The sequence below is a fragment of the Elephantulus edwardii genome, unplaced genomic scaffold, assembly GCF_000299155.1.
Source record: "Elephantulus edwardii isolate Elephantulus edwardi_28Jun2011 unplaced genomic scaffold, EleEdw1.0 scaffold00010, whole genome shotgun sequence".
Classification (NCBI taxonomy): domain Eukaryota; kingdom Metazoa; phylum Chordata; class Mammalia; order Macroscelidea; family Macroscelididae; genus Elephantulus; species Elephantulus edwardii.
The window spans coordinates 18,530,923-18,554,078 of NW_006399760.1; the positions used below are offsets into that span (position 1 = coordinate 18,530,923).

At 35.0% G+C, this 23,156-nt stretch overlaps 1 protein-coding gene and 1 pseudogene across 1 annotated transcript in view; one reads left to right on the forward strand and one right to left on the reverse strand.

Moving 5' to 3' along the window:
- Nucleotides 1-23,156, forward strand: part of EPC2 (enhancer of polycomb homolog 2 (Drosophila)) — a 173,300-nt gene that overhangs the window by 109,281 nt on the left and 40,863 nt on the right. The window contains exons 3-9 of the mRNA XM_006880762.1: nt 139-284; nt 6,530-6,736; nt 14,251-14,399; nt 15,314-15,446; nt 17,983-18,174; nt 21,366-21,455; nt 22,903-23,048. Coding sequence (XP_006880824.1) covers nt 139-284; nt 6,530-6,736; nt 14,251-14,399; nt 15,314-15,446; nt 17,983-18,174; nt 21,366-21,455; nt 22,903-23,048 — 1,063 coding nt within the window. The remainder of the gene's footprint in view (nt 1-138; nt 285-6,529; nt 6,737-14,250; nt 14,400-15,313; nt 15,447-17,982; nt 18,175-21,365; nt 21,456-22,902; nt 23,049-23,156) is intronic.
- Nucleotides 2,474-3,123, reverse strand: LOC102868841 (annotated as a pseudogene).

Here is a 23,156-nt window from a genome sequence, read left to right on the forward strand (position 1 = left end):
AAATTAGCTAGAGGTCTGCTATAGTTAGATTTTGTTCAGTGCATCATAATTTAGAACTTTGTGGTTATCTATGATGAACATTATATAACTTCATAAATTTTCCTCAGTTTGAAGAAGTTTGTTGTTTTTTTTTTGTAGCCTTTAATCTAGACAACGAGCAACCAGATTATGATATGGATTCAGAAGATGAGACCTTACTAAACAGACTTAACAGAAAAATGGAAATTAAACCTTTGCAATTTGAAATTATGATTGACAGACTTGAAAAAGCCAGTTCTAATCAGGTACTGTATCACTTAAAATGTCTTTTGCCTTACAGTTAATCCCATTAAGAGCTTTATTTTTTGGGTTGTCGTTGGTTTTTTCTTTTACACTGGAGTTTCATCTACTGCCGCTTGACTTTCTTTCCTGCTATCCTAGAATTTCTCGTTATAACATCTCTTTATCTGATGAATACTTGCTTATGCATAGTTTCTTAGAATTAGAGTATGAAGAGTAAAACTTTTGTGTCTTTTTTTATTGATTGGAATATGTGGTGGGGCACACATGTGAAAAATAGATATTAAGTGCAATTTTATAATATCTTAATCTTTCTCCTAAGAGTAACTTTTTCATTCTTAAAGAAATTAAATTTGGTTCATTGGGGCTTTATAGATATTATTTCTCATATCAAATCAGATATGTTAAGTTGTTAAGGTTTATATGTTAATAAATTTATAGAAAAGGTTTATCTGTTTATTTGTTCAGGTTTATATGAAGGATTAGTCCTTAGAAAGTCTGGTTGCTAACCCAAAGATGACACCTTTCTGGCAATTCGAATCCACCAGTGAATCTGCAGGAGAAAGATGGGCAGTCTCGTTCTCTGTTATTTATAGCCTCTCAAAACCCACTAGAGGTTCAGCCTCGAGTCACTTCTAGCTCCACAGAAATTAATTAGTTGACTATTCCTATTATGTCAGATGAATTTTAGTTTTAATTCTCTATATACTTACCTCATTGTTGTTGAGTCGTTACTCATAGCTGACCCCTCAGCAAGTTTTCTGAGGCTGTAAGTCACACAAGAGAAGATTTCCCATCATTGCCCTGCAGAGCAGTGGGTGGATTCTAGCCATCAGAAGGGTGCCACCAGACGCTCTCTAATTATTTATATAGAATTTATGTTTCAGTTGAAGGAAAATATATACATGCTAATGAATACATCTTAGATTGAGAATTTAAAATGGCACCTCTTGTCTGGAGAGTATTTAGGCTCTTAATAACAAATTGCAGAATGTTTATAGTCTTTTGATTTCATCATCTCACATCTATGAATTATCATATCAAATTAGATATAACTGATACAGGAGGAGATTGTCCCTTCTTCTCCAGCAGAGCATCTGGTGGATTCAAACCACTCACCTTTGGGATTGCAGCGCAGCATTTTGCCAGTAGGCTACCAGAGCTCACCACGTCTTTGAATTTTTTTTTGGGGGGGGGCGGTGTTTCCCCCTCACTTTATTTTTATTTTATACTGGTTTACATGCAAAATGTGTCTATTTATGTACACTGGATTTCACACATTTTCTCCATCCACATCATGCTTCAAATGATGACTCACATACATATGTTTTATAAAATTAATCACCACTGATCTATATCTTTTCAGGGCCCCATTGGACTTTTTTCTAATTCCTTCACACCATACAGGCTTCATAGTGCTTTCCTCGAATTCTTAAGAAAAGTAAAGAATAACAGTGTCAAAGATCTTTTGAACAAGGATGTTCAGGAAAACTGTACAAGTTATTTGTGAAGTGAAATATGATACGGTAAAAAAGTAATTTTGCAGGATATCGAAGGTCCTGGAAAGTTGCTAATTACAAAATTTTTTATTTAAAAACAAAATACAGATTTATTTATGTAGAAAATATGCTTATTTAAAGCATTTACACACACACAGAATAAACCAAGAAATGATAACAGAATGGCATAGCAATATGGTTCCATTTGTGTCCTGACAATTTGGATGATTTCTGTTTTCCATATTATGATGGTTACATGTTGAAATTTTAATAATATTTTGAAATAAACTGGAAATATAGTTGGTGTAGTTGTATATTACTGTGCTACCTGTTAATACCCTAAGAATGTGTTACAGATAGAATGAAAATAATATTTTTTTATTTGCATATTGAAACTTTGAGGGGGAGAAAGATGGTTTATTTTGTTTCTTAGTCTTGGTGTTATTTTTTGGGGGGGATAAAAAACAAAGAGTGGGGATGTCTGGTGGGAATCTAAATAATTTCTGGAGGAGGTCCAAACTTCCCAGAATCCCAGGACCCTCCTCCCCTGGGTGCTTGGGGTGAGGGGATAAGTGTGGGGGAGTGAGGAATAGAGGCAGAACATGATTGATAAAGCTGGCGTAGAAAAATGGCACTGGTAGGTTCTATCTTGGGCCTGCAGGAGACTCTAACCAGGCTCCATGGCGTTCAGGCCTCTAGTCTTTTCCCTTCCCTTTCAGGGCGTTGGTCTTGGTTTTGGTCTTAGGGGTGCAGGGTTTTGTCCCAAGGATGGTCTCCTGGCACTGAACATTGTACTGCACCTTCTTCAGGGTGCCTTGGTGGACTTTGGTGTACATGCCTCCATCACACACACCCCAGCTCTCAAACTTGTACTTGCAGTTGGCTCCAAACTGCTTCTTCCAGTTGCAGGGCACCCTGCACCAAATGCGCTGGGTCAGGGTTCCGCAGGTGCCCTCATGGAAGCCTACTCCTCAGTCCTTGTGACTTGGGGTGCAGGGCCCCCAGGCCCACTCCACACAATCGCTCCCTGGGCCACCCTTCTTCACCTTGTCTGTCTTTTTGGCTGTCTTGGAAGTGGGCACCAATAGGGCGAGGAGGAAGGCTCGGTACTGTAGACACTGCTGCGCTCCCTCCTGCACCTGTGAATATTGAAACTTTTTAACCTCTCATCCAAATCAGGTTCTTTCTCTTATCTCCCAATTTAAGTTTTTTATCTGATACAGTCATTACCATTTTATCTTTTAACAAGTCATTACCATTTCTCTTTGGAAAATATTCTGAACTTTTCCATTGTAAAATAATTTTATTATTTCACTTTTCTATTACTATTCCTTCCCACATCCATGTTGATGATAGATACTCTATAATGTACTATGAATGAAATGTTATTGAACATAGAATTTTATTAAATTCAACATATTTTTGATAAATTATTTTGCTTGCTTTTATTTATCAGTAATTCTTTTTAATTCTCAAGTTTGATGCTCATTTTAATTAGTGCTCATAGTTTTCATGGAATCATAATCTCTGCTGTCTAACAGTGTTTCAGTATTTCATAATAATTTAAACTGGAAGTGACCAGAGAATGTCATTATATGGGACTATTATTTTGAACAGCACTGCTTTAGCCTACTTTTGAATCATTCCTTTCTTTCCCATTTGTCTCTGGTTTACATTCAAACAGATTTCTTTAAAACTGGTAATAAGGAATCCTAGAAACATTTTAAATTTAAACATGTTAAATAAAACATTGTGCTGCAAAACTCATTTGGGGAAAAATTATGTACATCCTTTTAACTTTCACCTCAAAAAGTTTGACTCTCTGTTAAGTGTTTCCAATTACATGTTATTTCTTGATCCTAGTTACTTTTTTAAAACATTAGTTGGTTATTTCTAATTGAATAATTATACTTAGGATTTTAATATAGAACTACTGCTATAGTTTGATGTTTGTAGAATATAATGAAATTATGATGAACAAATTTTGTATACTTTGCAAAACTATATAGAGTCCACAGTATGGTTAGTGTAAGCAGCATTTAGATGCTTTACTAGGCACCTCATCAGTTTAGTTGAATCACATGTCACACTAGGTTTGAATTTGCCTCAAATAAACTATTTTTGTGTATTTTCTTTTTTAGGCTAAATAAAGTGATAAGATTTCCTTTTTCTTAATAAAATTCTAGGTATGTTTTTTTGAAACAGTGTCAAATGACTGAGTTGGCTTTATTAAATTTTTGTTTCTTAAAAAAATTAAGGAGAATCATCTGTGGTTCTCTAATGACTGATTTTTGTCATCTTTTGGGGGGAGGGAGGCGTTTTTTATTATTATTCATTTTAATGAATGTTTGCAGAGACTTTGAGTTTCCATTCGTTCATTGTTGCACTTTTCTGCCTGCCCCCTCTGCCCCCCCACTTTTCTCTTCTCTTTGAAAAGTAAAACAAAAACTCTTTCATTAAACAGTTCTCTCCCTCATCTGTTGCAATGCAGTATACATCATTCCTCCCCTACTTCTCTGTCTTTCCTCAACCCAGATGTCAGTCCCGTTTTACAACAGTGGCCCTATGCAATATTTGTCCTTTTGTGACTGAGATATTTCACTCAGCATGATGTCCTCCAGGGTCACCTATTTTGAATAATATTGCATGAGTTCCTTGTTTTTCAGTGTTGCATAGTATTCCATTATATGAATATACCAGAGCTTCTCTATCCATTTGTTTGTTGATGGGCACTTGGGTTGTTTCCAGCTCTTTGCTGTGCGGACAAAGCCCCAGTCAACATGGGTGTGCATATATTTGCTTGGGTGGCAGTTATGGTTTCTTTAGGGTAAATTCCCAGTAGTGGAATTGCTGGGTCAAATGGTATCTCTATTTGCAACCTTTTGAGAAAGTGCCAAATGGTCTTCCATAGTGGTTGCACCATTTTACACTGCCACCAACAGTGAATAAGAGTTCTAGTTTTCCACAACATCACCAGCATTTGATGTTTGCTTTGTTATTGCTTTTAGAAATGTGTCTTCTGTCTCTTTTTGGGAGTTATTGGTAATGTCAAAACAGCAAGGTTTTTCCTAAGTTATAAGAGACTTCCTTCATGGTGGACAAGTAATTGTTGATCAGCTGTTTTGGATGTCATATTCTTTAAACATTGATAGCTAATTCATGTGCCAAACTACATTCATGAGGAGGTGCATGGTTTGTCATAAGAAATCTAGATGCATTAGCTGCTACTGTTATCTGACCTTCCCTATTCCATAACTCCCATATTAAGTGATACCTTGTTTCTTTTGAATTGTTAATCATTGACTATGCAAAGGCTTTTGACTGTGTGGATCACAACAAGCTGTGGCTGACTCTAAGAAGAATGGGAATCCCAGAACATTTGATTGTGCTAATGCGAAACTTACACTTGGACCAAGAGGCAGTTGTCAGAACAGAGCAAGGAGACACTACATGATTCAAAATCAAGAAGGGTTCGTCAGGGATGTATTCTATCTCCATACCTTTTCAATCTGTATGCAGAACAGATCATCCGAGACGCTGGGCTATACGAAGAGCAATGTGGCATCAGGTTTGGTGGAAGAATCATCAACAACCTGCGTTATGCAGATGACACAACCCTGCTTGCTGAAACTGAGGAGGACCTGAGGCGCTTGCTTCAGAAGATCAAGGACTACAGCTTCCTATATGGACTGAAGCTAAATGTCAAGAAAGCAAAGATTTTAACCACTGGGCCAATTGGCAGCATCAGCATAGATGGTGAAGAGACTGAGATAGTTAACAGTTTTCATTTACTTGGCTCCACAGTCAACACTCTTGGTAACAGAAGCCAGGAAATCAGGAGACGGATTGCTTTGGGAAAGTCAGCTGTGAGGGACCTCGCAAGAGTACTGAAGAGCAACGATGTCAAGCTGGAGACTTAAGGTGTGCCTGATCCGGGCTATCGTCTTCGTAGTTATGTGCTATGCATCAGAGAGTTGGACATTGAATAGGGCTGATAGAAAGAGGATTGATGCCTTTGAGCTGTGGTGCTGGAGAAGAGTGTTGAATATACCATGGACTGCTAGGAGAACAAACAGATTTGTCCTGGAGAGGGTGAAGCCAGAGTGTTCCCTGGAGTCAAGGATTCTGAAGCTTCGTCTGACATATTTTGGGCATGTTGCAAGGAGGGACTGGTCCTTGGAAAGGGACATCATGTTTGGCAGAGTGGAGGGGAGGCGAAGGAGAGGAAAACCTGTGGTGAGATGGATCGATTCTGTGACTGGAGTGGTGGGAATAAGTGCGTTTGAGATGCCTAGGTTGGCATAGGATAGAACAGCATTTAGAGCTATGAGTCGCAAGCGACTCGATGGCACAGAACAACAACAACAAAGACTCACTACCTTATAGTAATTCTGGTTAAGTTTCCTTGAGTCCTTTGTTAGGGATTCTGCTCTTGAGTTCTAACTGAAATATGAGCTCTTTGAACCCATCATTCCTGCACTGCAGAAATGAAATATGGCAATCTGCTTCTGTAAAAATTTAAGAATCTTGGGAACCCGGTTGGGAAGGTCTGGTTCTACTCTGTCCTGTTGAGTTGCAATTGACTTGGTGGCAGTGAGTTTAGGGATTGGTTTTGTTGGTTTGAATTGAAATATGTCTTCTACTACAATCATACTATTTATAGGAACTGGGCATATTTTTTCTTGTAGCTACTGTTCTAACATTGATTTTTCAAATATTTTAATTGTTAACTTTTTGTATTTTTCATTTAGCTTGTAACACTTCAAGAAGCAAAACTGCTGCTCAATGAGGATGATTACCTTATTAAAGCTGTATATGACTACTGGGTGAGGAAACGTAAAAACTGCAGGGGACCTTCTCTCATTCCTCAGATCAAACAAGAGAAAAGAGATGGCTCTACCAACAATGACCCCTATGTTGCCTTTAGGAGGAGAACAGAGAAAATGCAAACTCGAAAGGTAATGTGCAAATTTAATTTAACTTCGTATAGCTTATTAGTAGCAGGAGAGTGGGGAAGATGGGTGGTCTCCTCTCATACAATTTACAGCCTTAGAAAACTCTCCAGAGGGTCAGCTATGAGTTGCTTCTGACTTGATGTTAATGAGATCGAGCGAGAAAAGTATTTAAAACCAACTATTTTTTGTTAATAACTTGAATAATATAAACATAATATGGAGTTAGTGACATTGATAAACTTCATATTGGAAATCCTGCTTAGTAGCTTATGTTTACACCCTTTCTAAATCTTTAGATCTTCCCATTTTAAACTTGCAACTCAATTGGACTAAGAGTTTTATGTCTTTATGAAACTTGGAAGCTTTGAGTTCTTCAGTAAATTATGCATCTCCTCATTTTGGGAAACTGATAGGTTGAAATGCTATTTATCTTTGTTGAGTGTATAAGAACTCAGTTTTTTTTGAAATGTGATTCTAATTCTTGAAAGTAAAAATGAAGTTTGCTGCCTCTCCCTCCTGTGAGGCCTTGAGAAGTAAGGCCAGTATATTTTTAGACTGTTTCCCAAATAATCCCACGCAACCCAGTGGAGTCTTTCTCTCCTTTTCTAAATTGTTAATTATGCAAGGCCTCAAATTGATGAATATTGCACATTGATGAACACTGAGTTTTTAGAAACATGAAGCACAATTAATTTTAAATAAGAGAAACAACTCTCATCCTGTGGAATGATGTGGTATATAGGAAAGCATTTCAGAAAGGTAGGAAAACCACACTGTCGCTGACCGCTATTTCACATTAGTAAGAGGAGACACTACTCACATTGACATATTCTCTCACACTGTAAAGTATCAGGAAAATTATAAGTATGAAACCATGAAGCAAGATATTTTATATATGAAATATTTTTTGTCCAAATATGGAAAGTGTATCCATGTCAGCTGTTAGAGAACAGCTGTGAAGCATGTAACAGCTGCCAGAAACTGTATATTTTAGAAGAACTTTTTCTAATGGTAAAATAATCAGTGTTTCAACAGTTCGTTCTTACAAACATCATACTCTTCAGTCCTTACAGGATAGATTTTCCAAGTATAGATGACTTTTCTAATGCTGACTGATGGTTAGTATTAGTCTTGTTCTTGGCTAATGAAATCTGAGCTACTTCATGATAGCTTAATAGTGACTTGCTTAGAAAAGACTAGCATGAAATAAATTTTCTGTAAATACAGTAAAATTTTACATATGTCAAGTATTAGAAATCAGGATAAGTTTACCCAGACTATTGAAAACATTTGAATGATAACATACTTTTTAAAAAGAAATGTAACTAATTCAAATATAAAACATAAACACTTAGCAATAGCTTTTTAAATTAAAATTATTTAATGAATGTTTATGAAGTACTTAAAATTAACAGTATTTGTGGGCATATAAATAGTGTTCTAAAAGTTTAAGTGTTTCTCTTAAATGGGTTAAATCTCCTAACCAGTTTTTACTGAGAATTCCTAGAAACTAGTTCATGTCCCTTTTACCCCAAAACTATGGTCAGGCTTTCTCTTGATATACTGAGTTGTATCCTTTCTCTTATCTCTTGTTTGCATCTTTGTGTGGAGTGGAACTCCCCTCCTACCCACCCTGCACACCCCCGTATTCTTTGCCTTTTTCCCCCTCTTATATTTTCAGTTGTATGGCTGAAAACTGTTTCTCATTGTGGAAGCTGTCACTAGTTAGCGATACTTCTGTGCTCCAAAATCCAGGAAAAGTGCACAGCATATACAGTGCCATCAGGAGATGGGCAAATCGAATACAAAAATGAATACAACTAACAAAGACTTTATGTTTTCTTTTTGTATTCCCACAAACTTGAAAACATTTTACATAGTTGATTCAGAGGCTAGGGACACCTGAAATACTTGGCTAATAATCAAGAAAGACCTTCATTAAAATTCCCCAAATTTTAATTTAGGAGTTCTTAAGTATTGTAGGGAGTTCTGGTGGCATAGTAGCAAGAAATTGTGCTACAGCCCCAAAGGCACACAATTTGAGTTCACCAGCTGCTCTGTGGTTGAAGGATGAGCAGTCTCCTCCTGTGTGATTAACTGTCAGCTGTGGGTTGATTCCGACTCTGTGATATACAACAACTGTTTTAGAATATTCTTAAATGAGATAGTCCTAAAGTACCGACATGTCTGAATGCTCTGATTGGGAAGCCCTCGGTTAACATGTACATTTAATGTTTAACCCTGTACATAATATTGCTGGTACTTGAGCCAGCCTTGCAGAAAGGGACTCTTCACACCGTATGGCCCAGAGGAAGAAAAAGGAACCATTAGAAAATGAAACTCTCAAGTTAGTGAGTGGTTCTTGGTTCTAGCTGTACATAAAAATCACTTAGGGATCATTCTTGGTTATAAAAAGATCTGCAGTTCTAATATGGAGCAGTTTGGTAACCATCGCCTTATCACTTTGGTAGTAGGTGGGGAACAATAATAATGTAAATAGAATGTTATTGCCAGGTGCCGTCAAGTCAGCTATGATTTATTTTGACCGTATCTGAACCATGCCCAAACCTCATGATCTCCATCATGATGTTGTCATTATGTTTCTCCATCTCATTGAGGGTCTTCCTCTCTTCTGCTGAACCCTCTCCAGCATGATGTCTTCAAAGGACTGACCTCTCTTGGACAACATGTCCAAAGTATGTGAGGTGAAATGTCACCATCCTTGACTCTGAGAAGCAGGCTGCTTTCCCTTCAAGGCAGATTTGTCTGTTCTTTTGACAGGCCATGGAATATTCCATATTCTTCTCCAACCACAATTCAGAGGCATCATTCTTCTTTGGTCGTTTTTACTCTCCAAATTTCAGATGTGTAGGAAGCAATTGAAAACTTGCATCATCAGGTGCACCTTGGTCTTTAAACTGACATCCTTGTTTTAAATAGATAAGAAGGAGAATAGAGTTGGCCCCACAGAGAGCTGATTATAAGAGGAGTTAAGAGAATGATGGATGGAATAGAATACTAGGAGTAGAGCCCTCTCAAAAGAATAGAAAGACTATCAATATAAGCTTTTGAGTGTTAGTAGTAATGTAGTTAGAGCTATATCATTGTGTCTCTGTTCAAGTGTACATTACATACATGTTTACATTTCCTAACTTAGAGGCTGAAAATGCAATTCATCCTAGCATCCTATAGCAGGGAACATGCCTAGCATGCAGGTCTTAATTTTGAATCTGATTTTCATTAAAATGATTCAGGGCTCCTTTGGAAATTAACTGAATCCTGGTCTGAGAATGTACAAAAATAAGCCTAAAACTTTCTATGCTACACTAGAAAATAAGGATATGATTGAAGAAAGGTGGCTGTGTGGCAGGACTTTGAAGCCTATCCAAGGCAGAGACTGCTCCCACTGGCCAAAGAGAAATTTGAGCATCACAATAGATATTAAAAGTGATAGATTATAACCAGTAGCATAAAATAATATATGTGCCTGTACAGATGTTAAGTAAATGAGTGAATGGATAAGAGGGAAGGAATGCATCTTGACAGTGCCATTCTAATTTATATATGTACAAGAACAAAACTCAAATTTCTAGAAAAGACAAGACTTAACTGGGCACTAGAAAAATCCTCAGAACTGTCTCTCTAAGATGTCCTTTTAATCTGGAACTGAAGTCACTTCTAGAAATCATCTTTAATTCAAATAATATGTTGACTCATAGAATAAACAATAACAGCTGTTAGAAATGTGCACATTGGCATAGTCAATTTTAGTTTTACAAGACAGAAGGACACCAGTTACCCAAAGAAAAAGAGGGTCAGGTAAACTAGGAGACTGGAACTGGGGAAGGTGGAGTGACATGGGGAAGAAGGATAGACTGGATGTGCAGAGTGCTGGCATTTTGTGGAAACAGCAACCAGTGTCCTGGAATAATTTGTATATTGAAATACTGAACAGGAAACTAATTTGCCATAAACTTTTGCCTAGATTATAATAAAATGAAGAAGGAAAAAAACGTATCCAATAAAAATGCATTTTTAATCCTGGATCAGATGATAGATCAGAATATCTTTTGTTACTGCTGTAAAGTACATGAGTGTGACAGTTGCCAAAATAGGAATAAATTCTGTTAATTTTATGAATGTTAATTTCTGATTTTTAGAATTATACTACAGTTTTTTGAGAAAATATACTTGTTTTAAATAGTAAATATACTTTTAAGTATTTACAGATAAAGGATTACTATAGCTGGTGCTTACTCTAAAGCAGTTTTTAAAATTCTGATTTGTGTATGTGGGGGGTGTGTGTGTGTGTGTGTACCTGTACACAGAGTAAGTGGCATTTCCTCACAAACATAGCAGAATATTAACTTGGAGAATTTAGATATGTGAGCATTCTCTATAGTATTTTGTAACTTTTTAAAAACTTAAAATTATTTCAAAAGAGCACACTTTTTCAAAAAAGAAAAGAAAGGTCAGGGAAGGAGCCAGTGAAGAAATTAGAGAAGGGTATTTAATTTAGCCTGAAGAGAACAGGAAACACTTGAGGGAGACGATCAAAAACTACAGCCTTTGTTATGGATTGCCTCCTCACATCGAAAAAACCGAGGTCCTCATTACAGGGCCAATAGACATCATGCTAGATGGAGAAAGGACTGAATTTGTCAGTGCTTTTAATCTTCCTTGGATCAAGTGTCAACACTCTTGGTCTCAGCAGTTAGGAGATCAGGAGTTGGATTGCACTGGGCAAGTCCACTGTCATGGACCTCTCCAAAATACTAGAGAGCAATGATGTGAGCTTGAAGACTAGAATATGCCTGAGTGAGACCCTGGTCTTTTCATTCACTTGCTATGGATCTGAGAGCTGGACAGTGAATAAGGATGACAGAAAAAGAATTGACACCTTTATAGAATTGACACCTTGTGGGAGAAGAGTGCTCACTATCCCCTGGACTGCCAAAAAAGAAAACCTATTTGTCTTGGAAAAGATGTAGCCAAAGTGCTCCTTGGAGGCAAAGATATTTTGGCCAAGTTGTTAGTAGAGGCTCTTCCTTGGAAAGGGGCATCATGCTTGGAAAGGTAGAAGGTCCAAAAGAGAGGAAGACCTTTGACAAAATGGATAGACACAGATTGCAGCATTGGGTCCAAGTATGTCAGAGATGATGATTAGCCATAGTTGACTCACCAATACCTATTATCAACGATGAGAGCATAATACGAATAAGGCCGGACAGAGCACAGCAATAAAATAACACTTACTAAACAGATAGACAATCTTAAAAGGCTCTACTTTGTTTAACTGCTACCAGGCATCCAACATTATATTATTATTCATCTTTTTATCCTTTTTGCCTTTCATTCTTAGTAAATTTTAAGTCTTTTGAGGGTAGGGATCATGTGTAAAATGGGAACTTAATAGTTTGTTATTAATGCTGATTTTTTAATATACTAATTTATTTGTAAAGTTGTAATACATTCTTTTTGAGAACAGATTTCTTCCAATTTCCCTCCCCCCCATCAAATTATACAGCTCCATGACTAATGCCCTCTTCCCCCTGCACATCCTCATCCCCACCCCCTTTGAATCCTTATTCTATAATAATTCAATATTTGCTCTTGTGGGACTGAGTTAGTTCACTCATCATAGTGCTCTCCAGTCCCTCCCAAATTAGGTAAAAATTTACAGAATAATTTTTAATTAAAAGGTGTTATTGCTGCCTGTTGTTTTGTTGTTGGATTGTGGTTTGTTTTTTTAAAAAATCATTTTTTTTTAATTTTTATTGTTTGTGTGTGTGTACCATCAGATCTGATCTGACTGGTACAGGAGGAGATTGTCCTTCCGTCTCCAGCAGAGCATCTAGTAGATTTGAACCACAAACCTCTGAGATTGCAGTGCAGCTTCTTGCCACTAAAAAATAAATTCTTATTTTTTTTTAATTTAAATTGATTATTAATTTCCGTGAAAATTTACAGAGACTTTAGATTTCCATTCATTCATTGTTGTAGTTTTCTCCCCTCCGAACCCTTCCCCCAATTACACTACCCTCTTGGAAAAGTAGAAGAAAAATTCCTTCATTGTTTTACAAACCCTCCTGCAGGTCCACTGCACCATGTAGCCTTCGCTCTAGACTCCTGTCATGACAAAAATACCTAATCACATATCCCTTTTAAACAGTTTTCTCCCTCATCTCTTTCAAGGCAGTATACATTATTGAGCCCATCTTTCTCAGTCTCTCCCCAACCCCAAGGTCAGTCCTATTTTACAACAGTGGCTTGTAGTATTTGTCCTTTTGTGACTGAGATACTTCACTCAGCATAATGTCCTCCAGAGTCACCCATTTTGAATAATATTGTATGAGTTCCTTGTTTTTTAATGCAGCATAGTATTCCATTGTGTGACTATACCACAGCGTCTCTATCCATTTGTTTGTTGATGGGCACTTAGGTTGTTTCCAACTCCCTGCTATCATGAACAAAGCTGCGATAAACATGGGTGTGCAAAAAAACTAAATTCTTAAAACAGTTCTTCGGACTTTACTTTTTTTTGCCTCTTAGTGCTAAAGGGAAAAAATAATCATAAAAATATGCTTTGTTAAGCATGTTTGAATATTCTGTATGTAGTGCATTAATGGTATCTAGTGATTATTTTTTAAAAAAAACAAGAAAGCTATACTCAGAAAAGAAATAAATTTTATTTTTCAATTTTCATTTTCTTTTTTTGTAATCCTTCATTATAATACTTCTGGCTTTCTTTAAAATCTTAATAATCCAGGGATAAACAGATTACTCCTTGAGTTTCACACATATATTAAGGGATAATGGGTTTGGTGGTTTGTTTGTTTTTTATAGTGATATATTCTTGACCAAACAATTCCTTGCATAATGTAAGAGTGTGTGTGTGTATTTGATTGAATAAAATATTTTGACAGTAATTTAAATGTAAATGCTGCTAATTTCCACTTGGTCTTTTCTAGTTCTTGAACAAGACTACACTTCCATTTTGTTAGTTAAGTAACTTCTTAATAGTACTTAATAAATAATTTCTTAGTAATACTCTGAAGTCCAAAATTTTCACTCCGTCTCTTTTCACCTTGGCGATGGCATGTTTTTACAGTGAATCGTGATCATTTTGAGGTGTCTGGCATCCACTTTCAGTTTTATAAGTTTCTGAAAGCTTCTCTTGTTATTAATGTCTATATTTTAACATGCTGAAACATCTAACCTCCAGTTACAGAGATAAAACTCATATGATAAACTAGGTTTTTGTTTCAGGGAGGCATTCCCCTGCCCCTCACCCCCCCAAAACCATCCATCTTTTTTTATAGTTGACATTTTCTAAACAAATAATTACTGATAATTTGTTATTTAGTTGTTCTTATATAATTTCTGTTTAGATGTTTTTTAACATTTTTACTTGTTAGATAAATTTGGATGTGTTAAAGTTTTGTTGAATGAAGTGAGAAATGTGAATGGATAATTCGATTAATTGATTATTCTTCTAAAATTACTGTTTTCTATAGAATCGTAAAAATGATGAAGCCTCTTATGAAAAGATGTTGAAACTGAGACGAGAGTTTAGTAGAGCCATAACAATTTTGGAAATGATTAAGAGAAGAGAAAAAACAAAAAGAGAATTATTGCACTTAACCTTAGAAGTTGTGGAAAAAAGGTAATATTGTTTCTCTTATAATACTAATGACAGTTTACTTTAAGCAAATAGTAGGGACTTGTCTCCAGTTGAATTTATTTTTCTAAGAAACTGTGTGATGATTCTGATTATCTAACAAAATTTTTATTTATAAAAATTATTTATAAACTTTCATAACATTTTTAATTTTAATTGTGATTTTAACAAAAGTTTACAGAAAAGTTTGATATGCATCCATTGTTGTACATTTTTACTCCCTCTTCTTCCATTTCCCCGTACCAGAGTTCACTTTTTTATTGATTTTTTTAAAATAGTCACTCATTGTTGCACAATTCTTTTAAATGCACATTATTAACTTAAATTGCAAATTTTTGTTTGTGTGTTGGATTGATCACCTAAAAACATTTAATTGTTTTATTATTAAATCATAGATTTTTATTTTTAAGGTGATCTAGAGATCATGTCTTCAAATTTTCTGTATTATAGTTTTTCTTTTTACTGTTAGGGGAAATGAATATATAATTTATTTTCTAAGTAGGTAGAAAACACCTGTTTCAACTCTTTTAGAAGTGTGTTCTCTAGTGTAATAAAGTATTCTAACAGAATTGTATATAACTAAATGAAGTATAATAGATCTTAACAGACTTTGTTATGTAAACATTCTAAACAGAATTTCCTAGTGCTTGGTAAAATAAAATGTATGTAACATTTATCTTCTGTGTTCCTTAGACGTTTATATGTATATATTTTTAAATTCCATTAACAAGCTTCATTATTCCTGTAAATTTTCTCTTTGAAATGTGATTAATTTTAGGCTTGATTTGGTTGGTTGTGTTCCAGTTACTGAGATGCCATAGGTTTTTCTTCCTTCTTTATTTTTAAACTGCACCATTTTCTTTTTTTTTTTTTTTTTTCATTTTCTTATTTTTTTTAAGATACCATTTGGGAGACTATGGTGGTGAAATCCTTAATGAAGTGAAAATCAATAGATCAGAGAAAGAGTTATATGCTACTCCAGCAACTCTTCATAATGGAAATCATCACAAGGTCCAAGAATGTAAAACTAAGGTGAGTATCATCTGGGGCGAATTACGTTAGATAAAATCGATCACTTGTTGATTCCTTCAGTTGCCTTAGTATATTTTGGTTAAGGAAGGAAGTAGTTTAAGAAATCTTACTGTTTGCCAAGCACTGTACTAGAATTTTTTACTTATGTATTGATCCATTAATAGTCATAATAGTTCTTTACATGTTTATGGCTTCTATATATTTAGCTGAAGAAGTAGCAGAGTTAAGGTATGAATCCAGGTCTAACAGCAAAGTTTGTGCTTTTATTGCTATGTAATTTTCTTCCTTCAAAATTACGATAATTAAAATTGAATAATCTTTACCATATCTGAAACAAAAACTTTCTGCATTAGAACTATTCAGAGTTACTGATGCTTGTTTCTGTTCAGCACTTATGCTTGTTACTGTCAAAATCAGATCCAAAATTTGTCCACTATCTACCTAATTGACTTAAAAACAACGCCTAACCACAGTCTCAACCCCTATAAAACTTAATTAAAAATGAGAAATTCATAATAACAAACAGATGCTACTTTGTGACATGCATCAAAACATTTTTATTACCATGTTACTACATATATTGGAAGCAGGAGTGGCATCCAATTCCTAAATAACATGCCTCCAGAAACTCTGTGAACTTTGATAATAAATATTGATAGTTGTAGAGGGGCTTCAGGCATTTTGTTTATAGAGTCACTGTAAGTTGTGCTCGACTAGAAGGCAATCAACTGTAAAAGATGTTTTAATGTCTCTTGAAATGTTTCTTTAAATTTTTTATGCATGGAAAGGCATACTATATACTAAGACAAACATTTTTCTGGCATTTAACTGGGCCTGTTATGGCTTCATATGAATTTGACATAAAAACAGATACCGCAAAGGAATTTTTTTGTGATCCTAGAACAGCATCCGAAAATGTAATGTCCTGTTTCATAACATACCATGGCTATTAAACAGCAATACATGATTAGAGTAATACATACGGTATATTAATAGAGATAGTTAATGGATAAATACAGTTTTTAATTTTAAGGAATTTAAGTATTGCTTGTAAAATTTTAACATTACAACAATGGAACTTGACATTACAACAATAAAACTTGACTGTACAGTAAAATTTAAAACACAACTTAAGAGTGTTTGTGAGAAATTCATCTTTTTAAAATACACACTTAGTCCTCATTTATCATGTATTCATTCTTAAAGCTCAAAGAAAAAATGTGGCACAGGAAGACAACTCTTACTCAGCTCATGTCAATTCAAACACCAGAGTTCATTCTTATTAATCACAGGCATCTAGCCCACGTACTTTAAATTATTCCTTCCTTTATAGTCAGGTTATCAGTATACAAATGTCTAATTTTTTTAGAGTATCTTATGTTAATAAATAATTTTCTGTAACTTAATCATGTGTAAACTGATAGAATATGATGATTTTAACCCAAAATGAATCAGCCTTTGTTATGGTGATTCTTTATTTAGATCTTATATAAAATAGACATTCAGCCTATTTAGATATTCATTTTAGAAAGAGGATTGCATGTGTTCTTGCTCTACCCTATTGAAACCTAGTTAACGATATTTACTTTGTCACATATCACACCTTAAAATATGGATAGTTTCTTTTTTATAGTTCACAACCCAGGACTCAGGACGCTTGAAAACAGGAGCTGTCGTGTTCCCCTTCTCTCTCTGTAGCCACCAATAAAAAACTGTTGGTGCCATTTGGGGGGGTGAAAAAATTAGTTGCTACGAAGTTTAACTTTTTCTTTATGTGAAACAATGACTCACTAAATAATTTGGCATTTTAAAAACATTTTCATTGTGTGTACCACCTTAAAGTAATTTTAACATCTGAACTACAGGAAATGTGTAACTTCTTGAGTACTTTTTGTACTTTCCTATTTTTTGTACTTTTGTGATTTTCAAACTTTTCAAAGGTTCAGATCCTTTGGAAGGTCAATATGCTACAACAGGTAGAAGCAGAGCTCTTTTGCTCAGTGGGGATGATCAGGGTTGGTGGATTCTCTGGAATCTCCCAGTCATGCTGGGGCCCTATGGAACAGTTCATTCTTCGGTTGAGACATTCTAAAAAGTGGAGTTTGGTGGAATCTTTCCCCTCCTCCCTTTTTTTCCCCCCCAGAAAATTACCACCTATAGAATTTATTTAAAGTTGGTAAATAAGTTTAGATGTAAATTAATGGATTTATAATTTAGTACAACTATTTTAAAATAAATTAATTTGGTCATTAATACAGTAGCATTTTAATTAAAAAATAAATTATTGTAGATATTAATTGTATAAATAATAGAGTAACTTCCACTAACCTTTCAGTATTGTCGAAATATAAAAAGTAAATTTAAGTACAAACACTTTTCAACTTACAATCACAGGATAATTTTTGCATATTAAAACAGTAAATAAAGTCACCTTTTGGGTAAAAATGTATGTTTTTCAAAGAGCAGTATAGTTTTTCTTGATTTCTAAATTATTTTCATTTCTTCCTTTTGGGGGGAAAAATCATCAAATAAGCAGCACCCTCATCATTTGTCTTTGAAAGAAGAGGCTTCTGACATGGTTCGTCAAAAGAAGAAGTACCCAAAGAAGCCTAAAGCAGAGGCTTTGATAACATCTCAACAACCTACTCCTGAGACTTTGCCTGTGATCAATAAGAGTGACATTAAGCAATATGACTTTCACAGCTCAGATGAAGATGAATTTCCACAGGTGCTTGTTTTAAAACTATTTTAAAGACATTTTCTTCTAGTCTTTTATATTGGTCTATTTTAAAAACACAGTTGACATCTTAAGGTTTTGATTCCTTCTCTGCTCACCTGCTTTTAGGTGAACATTTCTCTGCATTACTTATAGACACAGGATTAGTATTTACTTTTTTGTTATTTTTCCATCCGTTGATAAAGTTTATTCTATTATGAGGCGTTTAGGTGGTTTTCTGTTTTTCTCATTGATAAAAATGGACATCTTTGTCTTTTCCCTCTGTATTTAATATCGATTTTTAGAAATTAAATTATTGAAACATTTATCATATTTTAAGACATTGAATACATAATTATGAATTTTACGTTGCCCCAACAATAATTGACCTTTTTGCTGGTCCACCAACATTGTATTTTTACAACTTTTCATGTAAATTTTTTCAATTTATTAGGCACTAACTACTTGATACTAAAAATTTGAAAGGACTGATTCAGTTATTTAGCTTGGGAAATAATTTTTCAAATTATGTTGTAACACTATTTAAGAAAAATGTTTGCAATTTTAAAAATCTTAATTTTATCTTTATAGGTACTATTTTTAATACCTCTATTTTATTTTGAAAGGATCCTTTTTTTAAAAGAAACAGCAAGTAGCACCTGGCCTAACAGTTCTTTCATTTTTACTTTTCTTCAGTATGATAATAGGAAACTTAATTTAAATAAGACTTTTAACCTACAACTTTCCTTTATCATATTTTAGTATTTTTACTTGACTTTTAAAAAAACCACACTTTTAAGCACAGATACATTACAATCAATACTATTTCTTAAAAAGCCTTATTACTGCAATTATTTAAATCTAGAGTTTGCATAAAATCAGTCCTTTGGATATATGATTTTTTTAAGGAGCACTGGTAGTATAATGATTAAGAGCTTAGTTGCTGGCTATGAATTCAGCCCCGTCAGTGGCTTCTTGCCAGAAAAACACCTGATAATCTGCTCATCAAAAATGGAACCTCATTAAAACAATGAAATACCATCTCACCCCGGCAACTATAGCAAAGTTCAGCAGAGCAGCAAATGACAAATGCTGGGAGGATGTTGAGAGATTTGAACTCTTAATTCTCTGCTGGTGGGATTGTAAAATAGTACAGCCACTACAGAAGGCAGTCTGGTGCTTTCTCCAAAAGTTGAAAATAGAAATACTGTTAAACTCAGCTGTCCCACTACCTGGAATAAACCCTAAAGAAACCAGAGCCATAATGCAGACAGATGTATACACATCCACGTTTACTGCACCATTTTCACAATAACAAGAAAGAGTTTCACACAGTCCAAGGGCCTGCCAAAAAACAAATGGATAGAATAACTGGTACACAAAAAAGAAAAATGGGTACACTCACACAATGGAATGTTATGCAACACTGAAAAACAGTGAACTTAAAAAACATGATGGATGAGTCTGGAAGACATGATAAGTGAAATCTGTCAGTGACAATAGGACAAATACTGTGTAGGACCACTGTTATAAAAATAGGATAGACACAGGGGAAGGGAGAGCAGTGAAAGAATGGATAGATAATGAATATGACACTGGAATGAGAGAAGAGAATGAATGATTAGACCTTATATGTATGACAGTGCTCCTGGTCCCTGGCTGTCTCTTTGCTGTCTCTTCTTTAGTCTCTCTTCCTAAGTCCTGGGATTTGGTTCTGGGGAGCTGTAGTAGGAAGAAGGGGAAAGGATGATTGACTTCATAAAATTACTTTCTTAAACTTTGATATTTTTATGTATATTTTAGAAGTAGTGATTTATTAAGGAAAGAAAATGTAAAGTCACATTTGAGATTTTCTTGTAATTATGAGTTAATTAATTTTCTTAAGGGATCCTGGTGGCATAGTGTACCATGGATTGCCATGGTAACTAAAAAAATTGGCATTTCAAATCCAGCAGCCTGACAAAGAATGATGACGCTATCTCATCCAGTGGGGGATGGCCATTGAGTTAGAACCAACTTGTGACATTGGATTTTTAAGTTTCAAATTGTATTTTTGAGTCATAATTCCCTGAGAACAATCATCTGGTTTACTATTTCTTTTTCTCCTTTTTGGATGGGAACTTCAAACAAAAGCTCTGCTCCACCAGTTGATTCTTCCTAGTGGTAGCCACTCATTTATGTTGAGTCAGAACTGACTCCTAACTGACCCTCCATCCAGCAGGTTTTCAGAGTCTGTACATTGTATGGAAGGAGATTACTCCTCTTTCTCTGGAGAAGCAGCTGGTGGACCACCTGTTGTTGAGTTGGCGGCATAGCTCCTTAAGAACTAGGCCACCAGAGCTCCTTATCTTAGTGTTAATTAGCACAATTTCAGAATACTGGATGGAAAAAAACCCTTTCTCTGTCAAACTTAAAGATGGGAGTTTGTAAGGTTCAAAATTTTGCAGATAAATATGGCTGAGCCGGTGACCAGAAAATGTGATGTACCACAAAGTGAAATTGTAAAAATACTAAACACTAATTGTAAACACTTAAAATTTAAAAAACTTGAATTAACTGTTAGGAGTGAAAATAATCTAAAACATTTAAACCAAATACTTTTTAATAACTTTAATTTTTTTTTTATTTTGTTGTCAGTTTGTGGACTTTTCACTTCTTTCTTCAGCTAATCTGCTTGCTTGTAGCAAGTCTTCTTTTTCCAATTTTCAATTTCTGATCTGCTAAGTTCGAAAAAAGAAACAAGTAGAGAAATAAGAGGTTCTCCTTTGAGTAATATACATGATTTTGAAGGCTTGCCCCCGCCCCCCGCCTCCCGCCCTTAGTTTTATTTATTGCATAGATAAAGTTAATGGATAAAAGCACACCTATAAATGAGATAGACCTGTTACTATCAATTATGGCCACAGTGTTGATAAAATAGAATGGTATGTTTAAAAACCATACTAATTCTTTGAAAGTCTGTGACATTTACCTGATGAGAAGCAAGTATACCCGATGGCGAGCTGGTGAATCTCATCCTGTAAACATGTATGGGCTCAGAAACTGCATGGAGGGTTGCTGTGCCTGCTAACCTACAGAAGTGGGCAGACTGCCACACTACACATTTGATTTACTATTGTGATCAGAATTTTCATTTTAGAGCATTATAAAGATTCAGCTGTGGACCTTTGATAACACCTAACTGGAATGCTGCTTTTATCTAGGTACCGTCCCCAGTATCCGAACCTGAAGAAGAAAATGACCCCGATGGCCCCTGTGCTTTCAGAAGGCGGGCAGGATGCCAGTATTATGCTGTAAGAACTTTATTGTTGGCAAAGTTTTTATGAACTAGGATTTGTAGGTAACTCATGAAAATGACTTAGTCTTGATGTAAACATGAGCAGTCCATCCAACTTCTTCTATTTACTTGATAGCCCCTTTGATCATGTAATCTACAGTGTGTCACACTGTTAACTGAAAGCTGCTTATCTCTGGCAGTTTGAATCAACAAACTGTTCTGAGGGAGAGAGAGGGCTAGTGTCTTCCCTTTAAGATACATAGTCTTGCTAACTGATGGAGAATGGCTAAGAGAATTGACTCGATGGCAGTGTGTGAATAGTGGTGGAATCCTTGGGTTTGGCCAGCAGCACACCTCCTCCCAACCAAGATTTGCTCGTTTGAGTTCAAATAGAGGCATCTTGGACAAAGATTCACCAATCTATCTGAAAAATCAGTATAAAGCACAGTTGTGTTGAAGCACCTGGGTCATGATGAGCCAGTGTCAATTTAATGGCAACTAGATTTTGTGGGTTTAAGTGCATACCAATAAAGAGTACTCAGAGACTCTGTTCTTTTCATAAGAATTTCATATTTCTTTACTTAAAACTTGGGGTTTCCTCACTTTCTAGATAACTAATTTCACCTTGGGCAATTGATAGCTTCTGCAATTGCTAAAATTGTTCAGTATGTCATTCCAAAGTTACATAAACCCATCACTTCAAATCTGAAACAGAATTCATCCAAATCTAAATAAATAAAGTTTATGTAAAGCTAGAGTGTTAAAGTTGCAATTGAGCTTTATTGAAATTCATTGTTATTCACATCCATCTTGTACATACATATTCTGTATCACAAATAGTTTTTTTGTTTCCTTTATTTTGCTCACTAAGTGTAACTTTTCAACATGGTAGAAATTGCTTTAGACTATTGAACTTGTATGGAACATTACATCAGAGTCACCCTCACTTTACAGAAACTGGTTTTCATAGATGGCTTGCAGAGCATCTGTCTTGATGTGTTACGTTAAACATTGACAGCTTTTTCAGTATGTATGTTTAACGTGAGAGAAGTAGGAAGAAATTTATGAATTGCACAGATGATGGAAGGGAAGGCAGAAAATGGACTATATCTTTCTTAAGAGGAAGTTTTAACTTGACCCATTTATCCTTTAAGTAAACTTTTACATTCAAAGAAAAAAAACCTGTCAATCCGTAACTTTCCTCTTTCTGGTTATATACCTTTTAAAAACTATATTATTCCTTAAATATCTATTAGTTTTAAAGTGTTTCAGGTAGATGAACATGTGATCTGTTTTATTAAATTTTGTTAGTGTAACATCAGTTTTATATTTACAAAGGCTTTTTACTTTCAGTATTTTAATTTTGTAATACTGCAGTTACTTTTTATTAGGGTTTCGCAGGTCTTTATTTTTAATTTAATCTATGAGCATTTTGTTTCTGAATTTTATTTATTTATTTGCAGCCTCGCTTGGACCAAACTAACCATTCATTTGAAAATTCAGAATTGGCAGATTTGGATAATTTAAGGTATAGGCATTGCCTTACAACCCTTACAGTGCCAAGAAGATGTATAGGATTTGCAAGGAGGCGAATTGGCAGAGGCGGCAGGTAAATGAGCTCTTCTAAACTGGGTTTTGTTTATAGTCTGTAATGGAACAGTTAGAAAAAAATGTTATTAGAATTCCTTCTGTTAATACTTTGTTTCACATTCTTTCT